Source organism: Anopheles maculipalpis, chromosome 3RL (assembly GCF_943734695.1).
Source record: "Anopheles maculipalpis chromosome 3RL, idAnoMacuDA_375_x, whole genome shotgun sequence".
Classification (NCBI taxonomy): domain Eukaryota; kingdom Metazoa; phylum Arthropoda; class Insecta; order Diptera; family Culicidae; genus Anopheles; species Anopheles maculipalpis.
In genome coordinates this window covers 79,917,334-79,939,579 of record NC_064872.1, presented here as the reverse complement: position 1 = coordinate 79,939,579, position 22,246 = coordinate 79,917,334, and the positions used below count along the sequence as shown (strand labels likewise).

Here is a 22,246-nt window from a genome sequence, read left to right as displayed (position 1 = left end):
CTCAGTTTACAGAATTCCTCAAATACTGTCCTTAAAGAAAGTCTGCAAAATTCGTTTTACATTCGTATTTTTGAGATTTATTTTTAAATCATGGCGTTTGCTTCCCGATTTGTGCCACAGGTTGGTAGCTATCATACGAATCAATCGCAAAAAGCCCCTCGATACAAAGTTCGTCCACCGGCAGCTGATCGAGGTGGACAAGCTGTGGATCAACAACTACAACAACGAACCCTTGACGCGCGAGCTGGAACAATGGTTGGCTGACTCGTTGAACGGTTTCGTCGAACGATCGCTCTGCCAGATGCGTCGCCATCGGGAAATATTTCCCGCCCTACATCCTCCCTCGCTCGTACGGTTAGAGTATCTGCTGCGCTGTCTCGGGCTGCTCGGTTCAATGCGAGCCTTCCGGCAGGTAAGCCCCTTCAGCAAAGGCGTACGGGGCGAGATAGTGGGAGCATTGCGGAAAGGTTCCACCACGTGGTCCCAGGCGCAGTTACGGGAATCGCAACGATCGCCGAACCCGCTGGTACATTATACAACGATACTGATAGCGGATCTGCAGCTGGGCATCACCTACTATCATGGACTGTTCGATTCGACCAACGGCATCCAGTACTTTAGCATCGTTTACAAGCAGTTTGATTCGTTGGTGAGTGCTGCGAAAATTATTGGGGAAAAAGATGTTTGAAGATTTTTAACCTCTTTCTTCATTTTATTCAGCTTGCGGAGGAGGTAACCAATCGAATCGAGTGTGGCCAGCTACCCGGTACGATAGTCAATCACTGGACGATTTTGGACCACGATCGGGAACCCGATACCGCACCGTTTGAGATCTATTTCGCACTGCAAGAGTTCCATAACATGAAGTCTCACCTGTCCGTAACACCGCAACCGCCGGAGAAACCGCTCGGACTGCAAAACTTCCACGAATGGTTCGAACCTGCCGTTCAGCGATGGATTTCGGTCAGCAAAACGAAGGCGATTCAGCGCATCAAGGCAGCCGTTAGTGTCGATCAGGTGTGCGAAGGGGAACGTATCGTGCGGCACAGCACATCGTCCATCGATACGGCCTCGTGCTTCTATCAGATACGCGAGTTTTGGAAAAATCTTGCCTGGCCGGATCACAGTTCCGGGGCGCACTACGAAACGCTCATAATTGATCTGGTCTGCACGACGGCTAACGTTTACTCGGATCTCATCCACCAAGGGATGACCGACGGTGGTGGCACAGGATATTACGACAAGCAAGCGCAACAGCAACCCCGCTCAACCGATGAGCTTTGTGTGATCGTCAACAATCTGGAGTATGTACGCCGTGGATTGGCTGAGTTTCATCCCGAAACGCATCAGCTGCCGGAAAACGCAGAAACCTTGCTAGATAATACGATCGCTCAGCTGGAAGCAAAGGCCGATCGAGTGCTCACGAAGCTAACGGCATCAATGCAAGGTCCGTTGCAAAAATCCGTTTTCCATCTGGCTTGGTCGCCCGATTCGCTGCCCGCCAATCAAGCAGTAATGCCACTGCTGGAATATCTCGACTCTCACCTGGCAACGCTCAACGTAACGCTACTGTCGCAAAACTTTTACCGCGCCATGACGCTCATCTGGAATAGCGTGCTGACGGAATTTGCCAAACAGATGGATGCCGGTGGTGAAGGCGAAAAGCCAACCAACTTTCACGATCGTATGTACGGGGCGCTTCAACTACTCGGCGAGTTCTTCAATGCGGAGGGGCTCGGGCTGCCACCGGAGATTCTGCACAGTGACACATTCTGGCGAGTGGAACAGCGTCTGCAGTATCACAAAACCGATACCGACCATCTGATCGATCTGTTCTATATGCAACGGCTACAGGAACAGCTCAACACGATCGGTCAAACGTCGCTCGGTTCGTTGTCGGTCAAGGCGTACCTTAACCACGATTCACTGTGTGTGGAAATTTTGCACGCTAAAGATGTGATTCCACTAGATCCAAATGGTTTCAGCGATCCGTTCGTGATTATCGAACTGTTGCCCCGGAGGGTGTTTTCGCACTGCTCCGAACAGCAGACCAATGTGCATAAGGTAGGGATGGCTAAGCAAAATGTAAAAAAGGGTTTATTTCAAAAATACTAGCAAAATAATCACGTTAAATAAGCTAGAAACCTTTACAAACTCTCTGCAGTACATGATCAGCTGTTTGAGTATTGTTTGTTTACGTTTCACAGCTGACAGCAGCGCGGCAGTGTTGCCAGAACAGCTTGAAAAAATGTGTGAACTTAAAAATAGCAAGCGCTTATTAGAAAACGATTACAAACGGTATTCGACGAACCGGTTCAGTTTCTACACAACTGCAATAGATAACGTTTTTATTTTTTGATAAATCATTCTTTTGTTTATGTTCCTTCCACACCTTCTACAGAAAACGCTCAACCCGGTGTTTGACGAATGTTTCGAGTTTTCCGTCACCCAGGAACAGTGCCAGGTAGAATCGGCCATGATAGTATTCACCGTGATGGATCACGACGTGCTGACGGCAAACGACTTCGCGGGCGAAGCATTCCTGGCACTGAACAACATACCCGGTGTGGCCACCAACTTTAACATCGATAATTTTAACGGTCTCGCACAGATCGATCTGCCACTGCTGGAAATGAAAGATAAAAGTAAGAATTAATGATGTAGTTTGTCGAAATTCGTGTTTTACTTACCCTGCGCTCTTCACTTTTAGGTCATCCAATTTTGCAAATACTTGAGGGACGTGTTAACGACAAAAATGCAATGGATTTTCTGCGCAAGCAGAAGGCTCGTGTTGTTGGTTAAGAAATTTGCTAACGGAGAAGAGATATTAAACACAACCCACGCCGGAAGAGGTAGATCAGTTCGGAACCTTGTTCCTATCTATCTATTGTATCGTTTAAGGCGCAAGCGGCTTGCTTAACAGCCTAACATGAGAATTGTTCGAGCTCACAACAAACATTCACGCACAGGAAACGAAACACTTGATGCAGAGCATCATTCTTGTAAACCTAATATGGATAGTGATGGTATGATAGATCAGCAACATTTACGCATGGTAGAGAGAATTTATATACATATATACATATACATGTTAGAGTGCACCGAATCACGCATCAGCAACCAAAAGCTCTTGTAAGACTTAATGCATTTTTTTAAATTACCCATGCCGTTCGCATCGTGATCCCTGTGTTTTACATCATACATCTTAGCCAACCAATTGCCTTCTTATAAATCCTTACAAAGCATGTACTTCTGTAGCAATGCTAAGCGTAGTTGAAATGTACAAACCTGTAGGGCATGCAACTGTGCAGCAAGCCACCATTGTCGGCCGTAGGCATCCTGTTAAAGGATCCTTCTCTACCATAGTACTGTGGCGTTCACTAATGTCAAACCATATAGATGTGTCGATCAACTCAATCCTTGCTACGAAGTAGTTGTAATCAATGTGTAAGTTTGTGTGTGTATGTAATGTTTGGTGATCGGTACAGTGGTATTTCGTACCCGGATAAAATTTAATATTAACGTACTAATGACACTACTAGGGAAAATGTATTTTTAACGATATAATGTACAACTACTACGGGAAGGACGCGTAAGGATGTTGTCTGTCTGCCGGACACAAAACTTCATGTATCCAATTTCAAATCTCTCCCAAACTAGCTTGCTTTGCAGGACCCGGAACGATCGTAAAATGAAGCGTAATGCATTGGGTAATTTTTTAAGAAAAAGTAGCATCGATGATCGTGAACGTATCAATCAATTAAAGAAGGAAGTGAATGTGGATTTGATAGAGCTAACGATGGGTTGTTAGTAATCGATACATATACAATTCAAAACCCTTTGTAAGGAACTATATACATTGTAATGATCTGTCTTCTACAATGAACTATTACCAAGTAAAGCTAACGAAAATCATGGGAACGATCGAAGACGAATGGATGCGAGAGAAAGAGAGATAGTGTGTGTAAGTGGATCAAGGTGCATGTTTGTGGTATATAAATAGCATCGAGTTAATGACCAACGAGTAACCGAAAAGAAACATAACCAAACACATGCGGACGATTAACTTTTAAGCTGTAAATTTTCACTGAACTGCAGATATTTTCTTATGAATGAATAATGACTCTAGGAAGTCGCCAAACGGATAAGAATACGGAAGCAACACTGTTTGCTTTTTTTGTACGAAAGGCGCACACCTTTACCCCTTTTCCCTGCTCCCTTCCTTCTCTTGCCTATCATACGCTTCATCCTTTGTATAGTTAAGACACGCCAACACACCAATTTTCATAGTGCGCACCCTCTGTGAGCAAGCGAGTGTATAACCTACAAACAATGGCGAATGTGTGTTGATGAGCTGAGGTGTGTAAATGAAGGGTTTTATTTTATCATTACTGTGTAGAATGTAGCCACCAAGAATCGGTGAATTATTGTGTTTATTCCTTTCTATTTCGCTCAAATCACAACCTCAGTACACAGCCAAATGACACTCGCTTACTACGCTTTACCTATCATTAGAGTAATGGTAAATGTCGAGCTTAGATGTGCTACCCCAAAAAACTACTAATTATATAGCGAAACGAACACGAAAGTTACTTTAGTAGCGGCTTCAATCACACAGATGGCTCCACATGTACGGTAGTAGCAATTTCTGCACCTCAACTTATTAGAAACCAATTACTTACATGCATGTGTTACTGTACTGCACAGCATCAACATCAACCGGCAAACAATAGCACCTAGGTAGGCACAGAGTGGCAAACTTGTACAGATAAGCGCGCCCGATTCGCACGTATTTTCTACCAAAATGGCCAAGCTTTAAACTAACCAAAACTGGGAAATGTTAGTGTGTGTGTGTGGTGTATGATCGCTATTCACCGCTACAGTATCCAGATGTACAAGTAATCTCATCACGAACAAAAACAAACCAACCCGAACTACCAAAAAATCCGAAACGAACTGATAAGTGTCTCGTTTTCTCGATGTACCTACACCACCTACTACTAACGATAGCTAAATGGAAAATGAACTTGAACACATCCATCACTAGTACTTAGGGACGAGGACAAAAAAGGGACAAAGAAGAGCTAGGCAAAGGGTAATAGCCAGGAAACTATCAAACAAGCTGTATTCTCTATTTTTGTATAGCGAGTATTTTTTTTCTATATCTTTATACATCCAAATTTTTCCAACAGCTTGCCAATCCTGCAGTGATGTCACTGACAGACTAACGGACTAAGCTTGCCCTCTATCACAAAAATAACGATGTGTGTAATTTATGTATTTTTGTAATGGTAAAGCACTCGAAATTCGAAACATGTTAACGATGGCGAATCTGAAAAAAAAACTCCTAAAACTAAAAACAAAAACTAAAAAAAGTTACCTTATATACACTCACGTTTTAGGAAGAAATAAAAACACAAATACACACCGCGTACCCTTTCTTAGAGCAGCCTTTTTCTAGTGAAACTGAACCCATACACCCTAACAAAACAACACTTCCTAAACTAGTTCTTAAACAATCCTCCTAAACTCGGCTTCGTTTCATCGATCGAGTGTGATCTACTTTCCATCTCGTGCGCCATTTTGTATAAACCACTCCGCATCGACGTTCACGCAGCAGTAGGATGTAGTTTGTAGTAGCAGTAGCAGTAGTCGTAGTAGTAGCTAAAGCACTGTCACGATCATCGCAAGGGACGATACTCTTTCTTAAGAAGAACACACGCTAAACGTTGAAGTAAAGCTAAAAGGATGCGCTTGCTTTCCCAGTTCATCAATCATCCCTACCCGTAATCTTAGATACACAGGCCAAGCTTAACATCCTTACAAGCAGGCAGTACAACCATTTTACCCGTGCGATCCCTTTTAAGAATGATCCAACTCATCCGTAGGAATGAGGAGAATCAGAGAACAACAACAAAAAATCAAAATTCATTTAACGATAACAAAATCGTGAAGTTAGTAATTAATGTGAAGGGAAGATGAAGAGCCAAAAAAAAAACAAACCAATAAACTTTGTAAAACAATAGTCTAGCAAAATGTTTTTAAAAACCAGTTTTTGCTGTCTGTCGTCCTCCGGTTGTGTGTTTCATTTTCTGATGCCGTATTAGTGACACGCCCATACTTCACGCGCACACACATCCTTTAACCGTGCTAATAACTTCTCGTACAAGAGCGATGCAGAGAAATACCGAAACCAAAGAAGTCTATCGTTTAATGCTAAGTCTATACCGAGCAGCGGCCACGCAGCAGCACACTATATTGATTATAAAAAAATATTTTTCTGTACACCATTTTTTAAACGCCCCACAATCGCGCGCAAACTAAAACTCCCTTGTCGCTTATTGTGCGATAAACCCCCAAACACGAACAGGACGCGTCCGGTGTGCGTGCGTTAGTAGTGTATGTTGTATTGTAAAGTGTGACCGAATGAGGGAATTGTGTTTTTACTCTTTTAGCTAAATACGTTTTTTCCTTCGCTGGAATGCCGGATTTTAATTGTTGGAAATCAAAGAATTTAACTGAATGTTGTACAACTACCATAAACTATATATATATATATATATACATGCATACATAAATATATATACATTACAAATATACACACATACAAGAGCGGGTAAATGTCTCTATACATGATTAATCCATTCTACGACGATCGTGGCAGTCCAACGCTATCAAAAAACCAAAAACAAAAAAGCAAAAGCAAACAAACTTAAAAACAAGAAGAGAAAAGTAAAAAACGCATTTAAAACAAACAGAACAAACAAACACATAAGACTTATACTATTCATACTGAAAAAAAGAAGGGAAACTCTTGTATCGGTGGAGTAGGATGAGGAAAACAAATTGTGAACATTGGAGCCACCAAATGAAGAAATGAAAAAGAAAACGCTAATGGACAATTAAAAGTGCACGAAAACTAAAATCGGATTCACGATCAGTATGTAAGTGTGTGTATGTATGTGTGTGTGTGACGGAAAACAACAACAACAAAAAGGGAATCATATGTACCAAGCGACTGTGAAATCAGTATTTTCGAGTATTATCAAAATGTATGAATAAAAAAAAAACAACTACAAAACGATATCTGTTTAAAACACTATCAAAACAAAAATAGTTGCCTGAGGCGGCTCACGGGCAAGTCTTTGTTGTTCCGATACATCCGATCGTTGTAGATCCTTCGGTTTCTCTTATTTTTCATTTTCTCATTGTGCTTCAAATCGATTCGCCAGTTGCACTTTGCATTTATTAAACTACTAATTGATAAAATTCACTTCATGTATACATTCGCTTACAATTCTATGGCGCAAAATAAGACAAAGCAAGCCAACACTAAAAAAAAAAAAAATTTCAATTTAAACAATAATATGTAACGCTATAATGTGAAATCCATCGAGTTCGGGGTTTTGTGCTATTGGAAATCGAAAAATAAGTAGTTTGCTACTAAACAAACGACCCACTAGCGCTTTGAGGGATTTTTGTTTTCGATGTAGCTTTTTTTGTTGTGGTTTGTCTCCTGCTCTTACTTACAACCTAAAAAAATATCGAGCAAAACGAAAAAAAGAAACAAAAAATATGGCTGTGACGGAGTAGCGGAAATACCAAATATTTTCATAAGATCGTACGATAGTAGCATAGTAGCAGTATCAATTTTCGTTGGCAGTCGTTTACTTGACACTAGTTTCAGATTGGTTCACAGACACACTGTCGAACAAATCAATAGGACCGCCGTTATTTCCGACTTTGAGATGACAAGTTTCAACACTTTTTGCGGAAAAAATAACCCAAAAATGGACGAGCTGAATATGTCAGTAAGTAGCAGGACAGTACAGTGACATCCAGTGGTGTAAAGCACCATGATCGGAACAGACGTTCGACATTAATTTGCTTGGGTTGTCGACATCCAACAAATTGCGCGTTCGATTCACAATTAAGGTGCAACGCAAATGCAGAACATGTTGTTGCCACACAAATTCAAGCGAGCTTTAATTCGGCGATGCCGCAACCAACATTCGGCCATCAGTTACATGGCCCCGAGTAACACGAGCAATTATAGGAAAAAAGGGCACCCTACGAAATATTTATATCTACACAGGTAAGCCCGGTATAAGGCTGTAAGATGGATCAATATACACAAGACTAAGATGAAAAGAATTATAAGCTCACAACCGGATACTGGAAATTTTTTCATACGAGTGCCAACATGCTTATCGAAACTTGTTCCCTGATTGATTTAGCTTAGATTCAATGCAACGTTTTGAAAAGGATTAAATGATTTAATTGAAAATTGAAAATCCTTCCTGTTTACTTTGCCTCAAAATGATTTCAAAATTAAGTGGTCCTGATTGATTTGTTCGACACTGTAGGAGGTGTGGAATTGTTACGAGTTTGATTGTGTCCAAGCGCCTGTACCTATCTGCTTCACATCCTTACCCGTTCAGAAAGCATTTGTGTTATACTGCTTCGCTTTTGCTTGTATCCTGTTCCTTGCTTTCCTCGTTCCTTACGTCGGCATCGGTTCCTGTGTGAAGTAGGCATGATTTAGACACTGTCTCGCCGACGGACGTTCGTGTCGGTTGAACGCGAGCATGCTTTTCAAGAGATCGTTCGCATTATCGCACAATTTGGGACAAAATTCACGCGGTTCTCGCCGCTGGGTAGAGCGAAAGTTTTCCCGCACTATCGAGATCCCTCTCGGCCACTGTGCTTCCGATGGGCGACCTGTTAATCTGTTGAAAAAAAAAAATGAAAAAAAAAAATAAATATTATCACCTCCTAACCATCTGTTCCTGATTGTGTATTCGGGCGATGTTACTTACTCGAATATTTTCTCCAACTGATTGCCTTCCGCCGTACCGGGAAATAGTGCCTGCCGCTGGAACATTTCCGCAATGATGCAGCCCGCACTCCAGATATCCACCGAACTGTTGTACGCTTCGCCCAGCAGTACCTCCGGTGCACGGTACCACAGCGTTACCACCACCGTCGTCAGCTTCATCTCAAAGTCGTACGTTTTCGCGAGCCCAAAATCGGCCAGCTTTAGGTGGCCATCGCTCGAGATGAGGAGATTCTGGGGCTTCAAGTCACGGTGGATGATGCGGTGTGAGTGCAGAAAATCGATACCGGTAAGCATTTCGCGCGATAGTCGCTACGGGAGGAACAGAAAAAATTAATATAAGTATAATTTTGTTATGTAGTCTTTCTAGCAACTAAAGCCTAAAGATTTTACTATTTGAAATAACTTAAAAGTTGAAAAAGAAAGCCTTACGAACAAGTAGAGACTAAGAACGCATACGGCGCTAAGAACAGGGCTGTGAAATTCATTTTGGATCGCGTGTCAATAATATATATATATATATTTTTTTTTTTTGCGGACCGCCTATAAAATGTAATGCCCGTTTTCCGTTCGTAAGAATCTTCAATGGAACAAATTGAATTAATTTAACCTCACTTAGCATAGCAGGATTTACAATTGCTGTAACCTTTTTTTTTTTAACAAAAATCGATCGATCGATTTATCAAGACGTAAAAGGGCATAACTCATCTTAAATTGCTATTCCTCGATTTTTTTGTCCGTAGCTGTTGCGAAATTGAATCATTTAAACGTGATACAAATTCAATTACCATATATGTGGATCACTAGAACATAAGGTAATCGAAACAAAACTATTATGCAAACTACGCACCCTGTTAGCTTTTTTTTACTGACATTTGCTTCGGTTTTAAGCCCGCGGTAATTTGTTCTCGCTCAAGTTTTGTACAAAAAGTCACGAAAGTAACGTTTGTTTTTGTTTGCTAGCAAAAGGGTGAGTTCAGCAGCCTTAGTTCGGCGGAAAAGCAAATGTCAAAACATTCCATGAACTATATGGCGTTGCGATCTGCTGTAGATCATGAGTCTTGACAAGGGGCATACACCAGAAGGATGTTCAAAAACCAGATGAAGCTTCAGTAAAACAAAATTTCAACCTCTTCTAGGCTATTCGTCTATCATCTGGATGAACACCGCAAGAAATATGGACGTCATATACTCTCGCTATTTTTCCTTATAACCAGATAGTCTATTCTATTATTGCACCGCCGTAAGGTGGAGCCTAGGTTAGTGGAGCAAAATAATCTAGGACGTTCATTGTTATTGTTTATTGGCCGTCTATTGAACAACATCCATTCGAAGAGCCTCCAAGGCCTCACAAAATTCCAAACTAAAATATCAAAGAAAGCATTAAAAAAAACCTTGAGACGAAGGCAGAAATATAAGGAATATCGTCAAAAATCTTCGTACAAAAGGACTCGTAAATAGCAATATTACGCTTCAACCTTCAATCGTCAGAAAAATAGCTTCAATTTTGTACCGCGCACGAAAACGTCGTCATCCAACAGCTCGTGTTCAAAGAATATCTTCTGGAAGTACTTAAGACCCTGGAGAATTGTGGCGTTCGTGTTTTCGCTTTCGTTGAAATCTTGTCCCCTTCACTTCCGCGCCCTATCTTCTCTCTGTGTCTTCTCCCCTTCCCTCCACATTTAGGAAAGCACAATTAAAGAAAGTATCATTGATGTCGGTCCGTACCGTAAGAATAGCTCCGTGTGGAACTCGTTTCATTCTTTTCAACGTACCTGAATCGTGCTGGGTGACATGCCTTTCGGAGGCAAACGCTTGATGTACTCGTCCAGATCGTGGTCGAGATGTTCAAACACCAGAAACAGTACAAGCTGTCCTTCGCGCTCCAACCGCTGTCCTTGACACACATCCAGGAGTCTGCGCACGGGAAGAATACACCGGTTTGTTAGTTCGCGCGTAACGTAAAGGATAAGGCTACAGCCCTGCACAAACACCACCTGTTGCTTGGAGGGGAGTTTGTCTAGGAGGACAGTTGCGGATACTCACTTTACCACATTCGGGTGCCCGAACGTATCGAGCTGTTTGAGCATAAATATTTCCCGCAACGTTGACATCGGGACGCCATCCTCTGTGAGCGCTACACGGACCTTCTTCAGTGCGACGATCGTGCCGGAGTTTTTGAGATCCCGTGCTCGGTATACGGTACCGTAGGCCCCTACAAAACAAAAACCACCAACAAGTGTGTTAGATAATCCTTTGCAGTAGTGCTATCGACGAGCCGAGTATCACCATACCTGTGCCAATCACGCCGAGCTCTTCGTAATTGCTTGTTTCCATCGGACAATGCATCCGGCGGTGTGGGCTGAATCCTTGATTTCGTATGTTTACAAATGCCGTAGCGTCGTAGCGTCACTGCGTCATCAGTCAATGGTACCTCGCTCCAGATGTGTCCGTTATATCCTGCAGGCAGGTGATGGACGAATGCGTCCTACTTCCCCTACCGATCACCCTCGCTCCCAGCGCAGCCAGACCCCGTCGCAAGGCTCTGCTGCCGCAAGAAACGAGTCCTTTGTTTGGGACGTACGCACCGTACGTTCCGGCACCATGCAACGCGGACCTGCCGGTTTGGCGCGCGCTGGAAAGCACGGGTACGAAATTTCGCTTACCACACTTTTGACCGTTAGTTCTTCCCGGTCGGCGATGGTCAAAATCAAACTCCAATCAAGCGGCTGAAGAAACAAAAAAATCCAAACAAAAAAGCTAAATCTCGCGGAAACAGGAGAAAAATGCTTTTTGACGTGTTGCAGGCCCGTGCTTGTGTGTGGTTGTATTGTACCGAATAAAGGGGAAGGAAGGGGAAAATGCTGTCGGATTTGACACGATGGGGAAAATGCAGTGAGACGCACGGTTGGTTGACAAAGGGAACGCCGACGGACACGAGGAAAATTATTATCGTGGCCCTTTTTTTAATGTTATCGTTAATCTTGCTTAAAATGCCTAAACATTTACACGAGATCGCAAGAGTTGAATCAATTTTAACGTTCCTGTACAGTTTCTTCTTCTTGTTCTTGGCTTAATGACATCAAATGGGTTACTAGACTTGACGGTAATACGAAGTAGAATAGTCAGTCCTCACTACGGGGGGAAGGTTCGGATGGGATTTGAACCCCAGTTCAAATTCGGCCCGATTTTGAACCGGGCCGACCTGTACAGTTTAGACATAAAAATTCATGCCCAACATAGACATTAAAGCCCTGTCACGGGCAACCGAAAAAACATGACTTTCTGATCAAGAAAAAATGATAGTCAGTAGCTTTGAAGGAAATATATTTTTTACGTAGTCCAATACCGATGCACTACCCAAGGATTTCAAGTTACGGTTCTTCAAAGTTTATCTATTTATTTTTTTTTTGCTGAAAATGAAAATACGTAATACATAGATCTTCTAATCACAAATCTAATAGTAATGAGTTAAGAATGTTACTGTCAGTAAGTAAAAACTTAAAGGTGAGCAAAAAACTCGAGAAGGCCTCCCACCTAGAATATTTTGTGAGCAGCATTATGAGATTCTATTGATTAACCCCTTTAATATTTTGCCCGAGACAGGCTCGGCAAGCGGAGTGCTTTTGTACTGGTTAGCTCAAGACTGCCTTGGGAAGTTTTATCGTCATCAGTTTTGTTTCTGTTTGCGTTGTTTTTGTGAAATATTCTGTTTATCGAATCGATCTGTTCACACTTAAATGTAAAAAAGTACGGTGTCAGTTTGTTTAACCATTTTTGCAAAATGACGAGACTGTTGGCCGTTTTGCTGAAACGTCAGTTGACTTAGAAGGAGTAGTAATATACAGAGGAAAATACTAGAGCTCATGATGTGAAGAGTAAGGATTGCGTAAGAGTAAGGAGTAAATGCCTCATTTGCAATGAGGATTTTACTTACATTATTAAAAAATATACATACTTTCTTCTGTATTTTTCTAAAAATATGAAAACTAGCTGATTTAAACAGCCTAAGAATAATAACATAGTTATGAAATGTGTTGATAACGTTGAAGGATCGTTAGAAATCATTTTTAACCAAACCAAAACACTATCAACGCATTTCATACCATCATAGGTCATACCGGCTATCTAATGGAATACGAGACCTATCCACGTTACCAAAATGTTTCTAAAATCTTAGAAATAAGCCATCGCTTTGGCTATCCGTGCAGCCAGTTGTATGAAATATGGTTAGGAATATGATACGAAGAAACAGTAAAGTAAGAAGTAAATTCCATTTCACTACTTCTTGATTTGACTATCATACCTGGATTGTGCATAGGGAAAATGGACATTTTACTGTTTAGCTTAGGTGTAAGAGACGGTTGAAAATGCTCAAATACTTTTTACATTTGAGCTTGACAAAGAGCACAACTTTTAAGTCCAATTGGATAAAATTACTTCAAAACATTAAAGCCATCGTCATTTATTGCTCATTTAATTAAGTTTTTATTAATTTTTGAATATTTAAATTGGATAAAATATTCGATAAAAACGGGCTACAATAATGTTTCAAAAAATAACCCTTTCAAATTTGTAGCTTGGTAATGCTGTCAGTTGTAATGCGTATACAAGCCCCTGTCGATTTCTTCACTCTTAGCTCAATTGACAAAAAAAAAACAGATCAATCCGCTACGGGTAAACAAAACGGAAAACGAGCTTCATTCTTGTAAAATTGTACAAATAAATTGATTGTTCAAATCAAGAACTTTAAAATGTTATCGTTTAAGCAACTAGTTTGCTTTGTGCTTTCGCTTCTGTCCTTCATGTCCGTGTTTTATTCTGTGGGAAAGCTTGGTATTTTCCTGGCGACGCCTGGCCGCACCCAGCAATCGACCCAAGCAATCTTCCCAACGAACCGTGTCGAAGCGCGGGCGGTCCTGTTTCCGCTGTTCTTCAATACGATTTGGGTGGTTCTGTTCGTACTGCAGCACAGTGCGATGCGGGCTGAGGTGGTAAAGCGGTTCTGGAAAACGATTGGACTCGAGCTGGCCGAACGGAGCTTGTACAACATTGCATCGTCGTACTGTTTGTTGGTGAGTGCTGTTTTATTTTTTGCAGCAAAGGAATAAATTCGACTTAGCTTAATTGTGTTTCTGTTCCTTTCTAGCTGCTCCTAAAGAACTGGAAAGCTTCACCGACCCAATACCAGCTGTGGTTTTTCGATGTGGAACATAACAAAACGCTATGGTGGCTGATGGTTGGATCGCACGTGCTGTGCTGGATTGTTGTGTACGGCGGTAGCTTGATGGTTGATTTGCCGGAACTGATTGGCTTGAAGCATGTTTATTACGATATCAACGACCTCGCACCACCGATGTCGTACAAATCACGTGATTTGCAGGATTACTACAAGCGCTATCGTCATCCATCGTTTGTTGCACTTTCGGTTGTGCTGTGGTTCACGAACGGTATGACAATTGACCGTTTTCTGCTTGCGATTGTTTGGAGTGTGTACATGTACCTGGCCTGGAACACAACACAGGCCGATCTTCAGTATCATCAGCATCAGCTCGAACGGAAGCGGGCCGAGTTGGTGCGTGTCACCAAATAAGCTCGGTGTCTTTCTTCCCATATAACATACAGATTGTGCAGGATATGTAGGCGTCGGCGCGTGTTCATCAAACTGACTGACTAATTTATTTTTCTTCATAGCATTTACAAACGAGTAGAACTGGATACTCTGACGAACTAATAAAACTAACCAAAGCATTTGAACGAATCGTGTATTGAATGGACGAAAGGAAAGAAAAAATAGCAAATAAATGCTAGAAAATAGCAAGGTGAAGGGTTTAGCATCATGCTAAGTGCGGCTAAAATATGAAGATAAATGTGTCGGCTAGTGGCGACTCATTTCACTTAAATATATATATAACGAATCAACACTTTAAATGAAATCTTAAATTGTTATAATAGTTCCAAACATTAAATTCCAGTTGACTTTATATGTCTACAATTATTTGAAGTGATTTGTGCTAAGTTGGTTGTGCTAAAAAACTACCATCGCTCGAACGGCTGCTCGATTCACGTAGCTTCGTAATCTGCTCGACAACAAACGTCAACATGTCATCCAATCCGCATTGCGTTGTTTTGGTTTGTAAATATAAACAAAGGGCGCAAAACAGCTGTCCTGGGAGATCGCTTCCCGCGTTTAAAAGGAACATAATTAAAGGGACAAAACATGCAGTGAATTATTAGTAAAACAGAAATCTTTCATTCATTTGAACGGGGTGGCTCGGGGCGGAGCTCGTACAGCAATCGCGAATTCAATGGTTCTACGGGTTCAACCCACCGGTCATCTGTATCTGGACTGGTCGCGTAAGTACTGTGTGCATCGGGAGCTCGTATCGAAACTTGCCATCCATCAACTTGAAGCCGTTCGCTTCTTGTACACTCAGTTACATGAGGTGAGTGCAATTAAAGTCACTTTTTTTCTGTGAGAATGATTCATCATTACCATCGTTTTTCTGTTTCTTGACAGTATACCGGAATATTCTTGAACGATGAATCAGGCCTCGGTAAATGTTATCAGACGGTCGCATTCCTATCGGCCCTCGCCGTAACCGAGGACCATTCCCTCATCTTGTGCCCAACCCACGATCGCCTCCACCACTGGAGGTACCATCTGGACGTGTTGGCACCTTCGTTACGCACCAAAGTACAGCCAAAATCTTACCTGGACATTAGCAGCGAGCAATCGACCCTACGAGAGACCGATTGGCAGTATGTGGTGGTGGACGAAACACGAGAATTTATGAGCGAAAAGCAGCTAGAAACGCTTCGTTCTCTGGCGGTGAAGCGATATATCTTTGTATGTTCGGTAGATTTGCTTGAACAGCTGGATGTGTTGCTAAAGCGGCTCGATTTTTGTTACCCTCGCGATCCGACCCATCTACGGAAGGTGATTGAGCAGCAGCAAAAGCAACGTTCGAAAAAAGGAAGCTTCAAGGTGTATCTATGCACGAGACTATTCATACTAAGACGACACGCTAGCAATTACCGTCGAACGCTTCCACTGATTGAAAGGAGAGCATTTGTTGAGCATTTTCGAGCTTGGAGTGTAGCGAATAATATAGAAGTTCCTATCGATGTGACACCCGCCACTCCGGAAGCTTCCCGAGAGGACAACAATTCAACAGCATCGAGTATTGGTCCGCTTAGCAAAACGATGACACCGGATGCAATGGGTCAAGAACAACCTGGTGAGCAGGATGACACACCACTCTCCCCCGTCCGTTGTGGGCAGGGTGACAACCCAGCAAAGCAAACATCTCCGGATCATGCAAACGAAGCAGTACCGCTTCACTACGTCGACAGCGAACCACTTTTCGAACCGAATGAAACCAACACGGAACTAATGCCGGCATTGCGCATCGAATCGGACACACTGTCGGAATACAATTCCATCCCCGAAACGAGTGGAACCATCCCGGAAACGGCACCCGATTCTCAAGGCTACATGCAGTTCGGGCAGGAGATATTAAGCCACGGATATTCCTCATCCCAACCGTCGCAACAAGCGCTTGCCACCGAGCGGTATCGATTCCCTATCGAAAAGTTTCTCCGTAGTCAGGGCCAGCTAAAGTCGTCTAGCTCATCGCTAAGTGTGGAAAGCATCCCGAACGGACAGCCGGTTCCACCGGTGACGGAAATCGTTATCAGTTCATCCGATTCGCCGCAACCCATCGCCAAATCACCTCCCCTGTTCGACGATTCCGATCATGACACAAAATCGCTCAACTCTTGCTCCTCGGATGATGATGATGATTCGCTGATGGAACTGTTGGCCACTTCACGCACCATGCCACCGATCGAGATTGGAGGCGATCGTGTCCCATCGCCAAGCATTGTACCTCGACGGCATCCTTCCTTCAGTACACCGATAACGAAGCTAATGTTTGGCCCTTTGGCTGGAGCGGACGGTGTGTCGCAACAGCTGGAATTGGGCAATGTGTCATCGGTGGACATTTTTGCTGAATCGCTGGTAGGAGCCGCTCCTGCCGCCGCCGGAGACAATGCGGATAATGTGTTCGAAATAACGAAAAACAACGCTTTTCCCAATCGGATCATTGTACACGACGAGGAGGATGGTAACGCATCCCTACAGCTGGTGGATGATTCGAGCAATGACGAGGTGCAGATAGTGGACGTAACGGAAGGAAGAATTATTAATCTAATTGAAGATGTGGTGAGTACTCCGGAATCACCCGACCAGCTCAAAAAGGCGGTTGTGTGTCAAAAGACACCACCAAGTGGCGGTGGCATAAATCGGATGCTTTCTCCCGGTCGTGGATGGTTAGGGAAAGGACTTCGGACGGCATCGGTTTCACCGGCCAGTGGAAAAAACTCACCGTCCACAAGCGGTAAACCATCGCCGGTTCGGGCGGGATGTAGTAGCAGTGGTGGTGGTGGTGTTGCTGGTACAAAAGGGAAGACCCCAATCGTAAGGGATGCTAAAAGGCGACGCAAGTTGGACGATGTGTTCCAAACGGTACACGATACGAAGCGTGGCCGTAACAGTCAGAGAAGAGGATCGGGAAAATGATCGTGAAATGGGATCGATATTCGATGCCCTCTAAATTCTTCAATAGTTAAGACTCATTGGAAGGATATTTTATATAATGTTCGGAATTTTAATGAGACTCCGCAACGTATTGGTGTATAGAATCCATTATGCTGATTTAGATTTTAGTTAGATTTATTTTTAATTATGACCTATTTTATTAAATTTTAACTATGTTTAGAAAATAGTTAGGAACAACCTATAAGAAATAAAATTCTATGTTATTTCTGCCCAAGAAACCAGCTGACAGGTATGTATACGTGACCGATGTACTTTTAAAATATATCTTAAAATTGAAATTTTTTATAAAACTATTGTACTTTGCTTCTCTTCATTATTTTCCTTATTTTTTTCTCCAAAGTCTCGATTTATTTTCCGAAAACTTTCTGCTTTTTGAACTGCTGCTTCAAGTTCTCCATGATGGCCGTCCGCTGAAATTCAACCTCCCGCCTGCAGAACCGACCGAAGAAGAATGGACACTGGTAGTACACCGTTTCCTCGCAGTACGTATCTTCCAGGTGGATGCGTGACATCTTAAACTCACCCTTGGAGTTAACTGAATGAAGCAGAAATTAAGGCCACGTGTTAATTGCTCTCATAAGCAGTCCACTTTACTCACCACAAAACAATCCCATCAAAAAGCAGGTACGGTGTGTCGAGGCAACCGAATACTGGCCACCTTCCGATTCCGGTAGCTTCCTCACGGAGTAATGCCCAACCGCGGTGTTGAATGTATGTGGCCAGTGTGATAATCGTTCGTCGTACTCGACACTATACTTCCAGTGCTCAAAGTTCCCATGATCGGCAAGCACGCGGAAGTTTAATCTAAAAATAAACCCGGTGTGAGTTATGTTTTTAATTCCGGTTGTGCGAACTCATGTTGCCAATCCGATTGCCACTCCCTTACATCGTTGGGTTAAGTTTCTTCATTCGGCTAAAATCGGCCACAAATTCCCACACGTCTTCCGGTTTGGTGCCGGGGATGATGGTGCTGATGTGGTACTTTTGGTAGGGTGAAGACAGGAAGTAGTACAGCACGATCACGATCGTTAGCGTGACGAACACGCGACGCTTTGCCCAACGTACGGCGATCGACATCTTCCGCGAGCTCACTTTGGGTAATTTAATATTCTGCCAAACAAGGGCTAAGCCAGTTTACGAATGACTTGAACGTTGTCCACTGCTACGAACGACGTTATCCGTGTGGCCCCGAGTGTTGCTGGAAGCAGAAAGAAACGCACACATGTTTTATTTTTCGTTTTCCTTCTTTACATGCAATCGACATTTGTTTCGCATATGGATGATTTTTGGTGCTTACATTAACGTAACGTTCATTGCTTACCAGCGGCTCTTTATCGCGCTTTCCGGATGCTGTGTATGAGTGTGTTTAAATAGTGGGTGAAAAAGATAAACAAATCGGATACAGTGTAAGACACAAATTAAGCGCTGTAATTTGTTTAGGAGAGCAGTAAAAATATGCCTTACCTTAGGAGACCTGGAATTTTCTTTAAATTATTTCGAAATGTGTTTCGGAAATCGCTCGATTGTATTACAAATTTTTCTTTTTTTTATACAATATAAATACTCATATTTATCTGTTGACACATTTGGTCTGTCACTGTGCCCGATTATTTCGTTTGGCCAGTGCTTCATGTAAACAATATAAAAAAAAAACATCGCCAAAACATCGCACATTACAAGATGAGCATAAATTGTAATCCTATTTACAATGTTGTTATTATAAAAACAGATTCTTTGTCGTAGTATGTCTTCATATCAGTTGTATTTTGCTCTTTGAAGATATTTCAACTGAAAGCAACCAGGGCTGTCAAACTATCAAACTCGTGCGATGTCTTTTGTGTTTTTGAATGTTACAACATAACCTCGAACGATAAAAATACGCTCGAAACAAGGACAAAATTGGGTTAAAGAAGAAGGTGTACTCGGTTTGCTAAATGCGTGTTTGCTACAGATGCAGAAAGACAGTGCAGCCGAGCGTTATCCAACTGGGCTTGAAGAACTGGGCGACCAACTGATGCAGCAGTTATCCCAGACGGGGGAAACACGCGAGTTCTATTATATTATAAATTATAAATGTGGCACGAATCCGACAGAGTGGACTGTGCTTACTTCCGAGTCATCAGAGTCCTAAATGCTGTCTACAAGATCCTATCCCGAATGCTCTTTTGCAGACTTTGCAGAACTTGCTATAGATTTCGTCGGAAGCTACCTTTACTACCTTTAGCAACCTAGCTACCTACCTACATTTAGACCAAAACTTTACCCTACGGTAGATCCTCCAAAGTGCAAAGTGCAAATGCAAAGAGCACAAGATCCCTACGATATCATAGTTAGGACCGAGCTATGGAGCACCATGCAGTAATATGGATTCCCTTGGAAGCTTGTACGGCTGTTGAGATTGCTAAGGACTATCTCTGACGGTGTATTCGACCTGGGCGTGCGGAAAAGGAGTATGAACCACGAGCTAGCTGATTAGGACTTAAGGCTAGTTACTTAAGGACTTGATCGGAGAGGCAGTCACTATGTGCTTTAACTATGACCGGACTACAAAAATTTTAAGAAACACATATCCAGACTCCCATAGGTTCTCATACTAATGATACCCGACGACCCAGCCCGTAAAGTATGTTTAGTTGTTGCCGTCCACAAGGGCCACAGAGTTGGTTCAAATTGAGATGGAGTGATGGAGAGTGATGGAGTGATGCGTTTTGCAAAAAGGTTAAAGGTTATTGGACTGGTAGGTGTAAGCATTCTGCCTCAAGAACAAGCTTATCCTGTTGAATCGTTTATCCTGGATGAGTTTTTTTATTGTTTCGGATAAAAATTACTAAATTTTATTTATGTCCTTTCGAAATTCAGAAAACACTTAACGAATATTTGTTTAAAATTTGCACTACTTCACTAAGATCACTGTACGTTAGCACGCAGGCAGTAAGCACCACACATAATTGTCTGTTGAGTTCCGCTTTCGAGCCACGGATGTCCAGTCACAACTCTTGAGTAGCTAACAAGTACCGACAAGAATTGCGTTTGGACAATCAGAGCTAGAAATTGTTCACGATGGTGATGCTGGTGCTGCTGCTCCGTCTGCTGTTAATACCACCCGATTATCTGTCAGCATATATCGAGACGAACAATTCAAGCACACAAACAAACATTCACCAAAATAATGTCCTTTAGCGGATCATGGAAAAGGGCCCGTTCTCATCCTCTGGCTGCTGCTTCACTTAATCGCGTTCACATTCTTTAGATTATGGAAAAAAAAAACATAAAAACCAATCCAATTTACTTGCAAAACCAGCAAAAATGCACACACATACACACACACACACACACACACACACACACACACACAAACAATCATACGGCAGTCAGCTGAAAATCCGTCGGTCGTAAAATGTGAAGCACCAATTTTGCTGCTGCTCTGCTTCTGGTACAGCGTTTGTCGGCCTAAAGGCAAGCGGCCGGCCAGGCCAGGCCAGGCCAGCAGTGGTTGGGCATTATCGTTAAACTGGTCGGAGTTTAGTGTCTTCCTAGCTTCTAGCGGGGAAAAAAGGTTGTCCACTCTACTGGTGGTGGTGGTGGTGGTGGTCCATGAGTCTCTCGGCCGTTCGCTTTCCTGTGCGGTAGACGAATAAACGCAATCCGCTTTAACTCGAGGTTTTCCACCCGGGGTCGCTTTTTTACTGCCCACCAAGGTCGGTGTTTCTTCATTGTCCTGGGTTTTGTGAGGTGGTTAGATGATTGTCATCGGCGATGAAATGAAAAATCCGCTCAAATGGTCGGTGAATCTGAAAAAAAAACCCTAGGAAATAAAAACAAACGTGAAAGAAAACCCCCGGATCGGTAAAAACCCGATGTAGAGAACCAGATACGAAGCTCAAGTCGATTTTGCAAAAGCCATTCGAGGGGCGAAGTATTTGGAGGCTTCCTTTTTAGGACATTTGGGCACTCGTTTTCAGTCCATTACTACGCACGGGTGTCTCGGTGTCTTTGGAGACTGGTGGCGCTAGATTGTGACCAAACCTGAAAGGGTGAATGGACACGTGCAGGTGGACGATTATCTCATCAGGAGTACGAAGTCACGTTGAGCTATTCGTGGCACTCACAAACCTATCCCCGCTACCTACCACACGCTATCCCCCCGGGACAGGGATTATCTAAGCTGGATTTGATTACTTTTTCATTGTTGTTGAAAGTTCTAAACCAAGCTGTCGAGGGTCGCCTAGGACGCGCCCCCCCACATCCAGCTCAAAGTTAAGAAGGGATAGAAGGTGTGACGAAAGTTTGCCAAGCTGATGGAATTGTTTCCGTCTTTGATCTTTGTTCTTGGCACGATCTTTTCAACGGTTAAACGGGACTCGTAGAACTGGTAAATGTGTTGGCCCACCGTGGGCCAAGAAAATATTCGTGAATTTGCAACACTTACCCAACCGAGGGAGGGTGTGCGAAGCGAACGATTAATTAAAATTAATTGCACATAGGCGGGAACCATCGAGAAACAGGGTACAAAATTAGAATCGTTTCATCTGTGCAGGATTTGTTGTGGAGGCGACCAGTACGGGACGTATGAAGGTGAGCAGCAGACGAAACAGGTTAAGGCTGCTGGGTGCAAGCTTTTAATTGCTTCCTTTCATGTACACTTTTACCATGCTGCTCCCTATTTGCGTAAGATTGCAATTTATTTTTCACCTCGCGGTGGTAAAGCTTTTTCAACCCGACCAAAGCGTACGATCATCATGTCAATAGCAATGCTGCATAGGGAAATTAATAATATATGCACAATT

The 22,246-nt window shown here is 42.8% G+C and overlaps 7 protein-coding genes across 7 annotated transcripts in view; 4 read left to right on the top strand and 3 right to left on the bottom strand.

Annotated features, from left to right (window-relative positions):
• LOC126563518 (BAI1-associated protein 3) overlaps positions 1 to 2,802 on the top strand; it is a 47,518-nt gene extending 44,716 nt beyond the window's left edge. Inside the window, exons 8-11 of the mRNA XM_050220163.1 lie at positions 121 to 649; positions 721 to 2,064; positions 2,402 to 2,645; positions 2,711 to 2,802. Of these exons, the coding sequence (XP_050076120.1) occupies positions 121 to 649; positions 721 to 2,064; positions 2,402 to 2,645; positions 2,711 to 2,802 (2,209 nt within the window). The remainder of the gene's footprint in view (positions 1 to 120; positions 650 to 720; positions 2,065 to 2,401; positions 2,646 to 2,710) is intronic.
• The window catches only part of LOC126563291 (40S ribosomal protein S24), a 478,430-nt gene that overhangs the window by 388,351 nt on the left and 67,833 nt on the right, over positions 1 to 22,246 (top strand). The gene's annotated exons all lie outside the window — the stretch shown is intronic.
• LOC126563401 (U6 snRNA-associated Sm-like protein LSm2) overlaps positions 1 to 22,246 on the bottom strand; it is a 507,910-nt gene that overhangs the window by 418,014 nt on the left and 67,650 nt on the right. The window lies entirely within an intron of this gene.
• LOC126562679 (cyclin-dependent kinase 6) lies at positions 8,504 to 11,219 on the bottom strand. Its single transcript, XM_050219242.1, has 5 exons — positions 11,131 to 11,219; positions 10,883 to 11,051; positions 10,612 to 10,753; positions 8,820 to 9,148; positions 8,504 to 8,729 (listed from the first exon to the last, which is right to left on the bottom strand). Exons 1-5 carry the CDS (start codon positions 11,183 to 11,185, stop codon positions 8,504 to 8,506), a joined length of 921 nt encoding a protein of 306 aa, XP_050075199.1. The 5' UTR covers positions 11,186 to 11,219.
• Positions 13,575 to 14,444, top strand: LOC126562843 (nurim homolog). The gene is made up of 2 exons (XM_050219433.1): positions 13,575 to 13,911; positions 13,986 to 14,444. Exons 1-2 carry the CDS (start codon positions 13,591 to 13,593, stop codon positions 14,427 to 14,429), a joined length of 765 nt encoding a protein of 254 aa, XP_050075390.1. The 5' UTR covers positions 13,575 to 13,590; the 3' UTR covers positions 14,430 to 14,444.
• On the top strand, positions 15,143 to 17,420 carry LOC126561716 (uncharacterized). The gene is made up of 2 exons (XM_050218023.1): positions 15,143 to 15,282; positions 15,357 to 17,420. The coding sequence occupies exons 1-2, from the start codon at positions 15,145 to 15,147 to the stop codon at positions 17,418 to 17,420; spliced, it is 2,202 nt and encodes a 733-aa protein (XP_050073980.1). The 5' UTR covers positions 15,143 to 15,144.
• Positions 17,807 to 18,536, bottom strand: LOC126563062 (uncharacterized). The gene is made up of 3 exons (XM_050219672.1): positions 18,346 to 18,536; positions 18,058 to 18,263; positions 17,807 to 17,994 (listed from the first exon to the last, which is right to left on the bottom strand). Exons 1-3 carry the CDS (start codon positions 18,534 to 18,536, stop codon positions 17,807 to 17,809), a joined length of 585 nt encoding a protein of 194 aa, XP_050075629.1.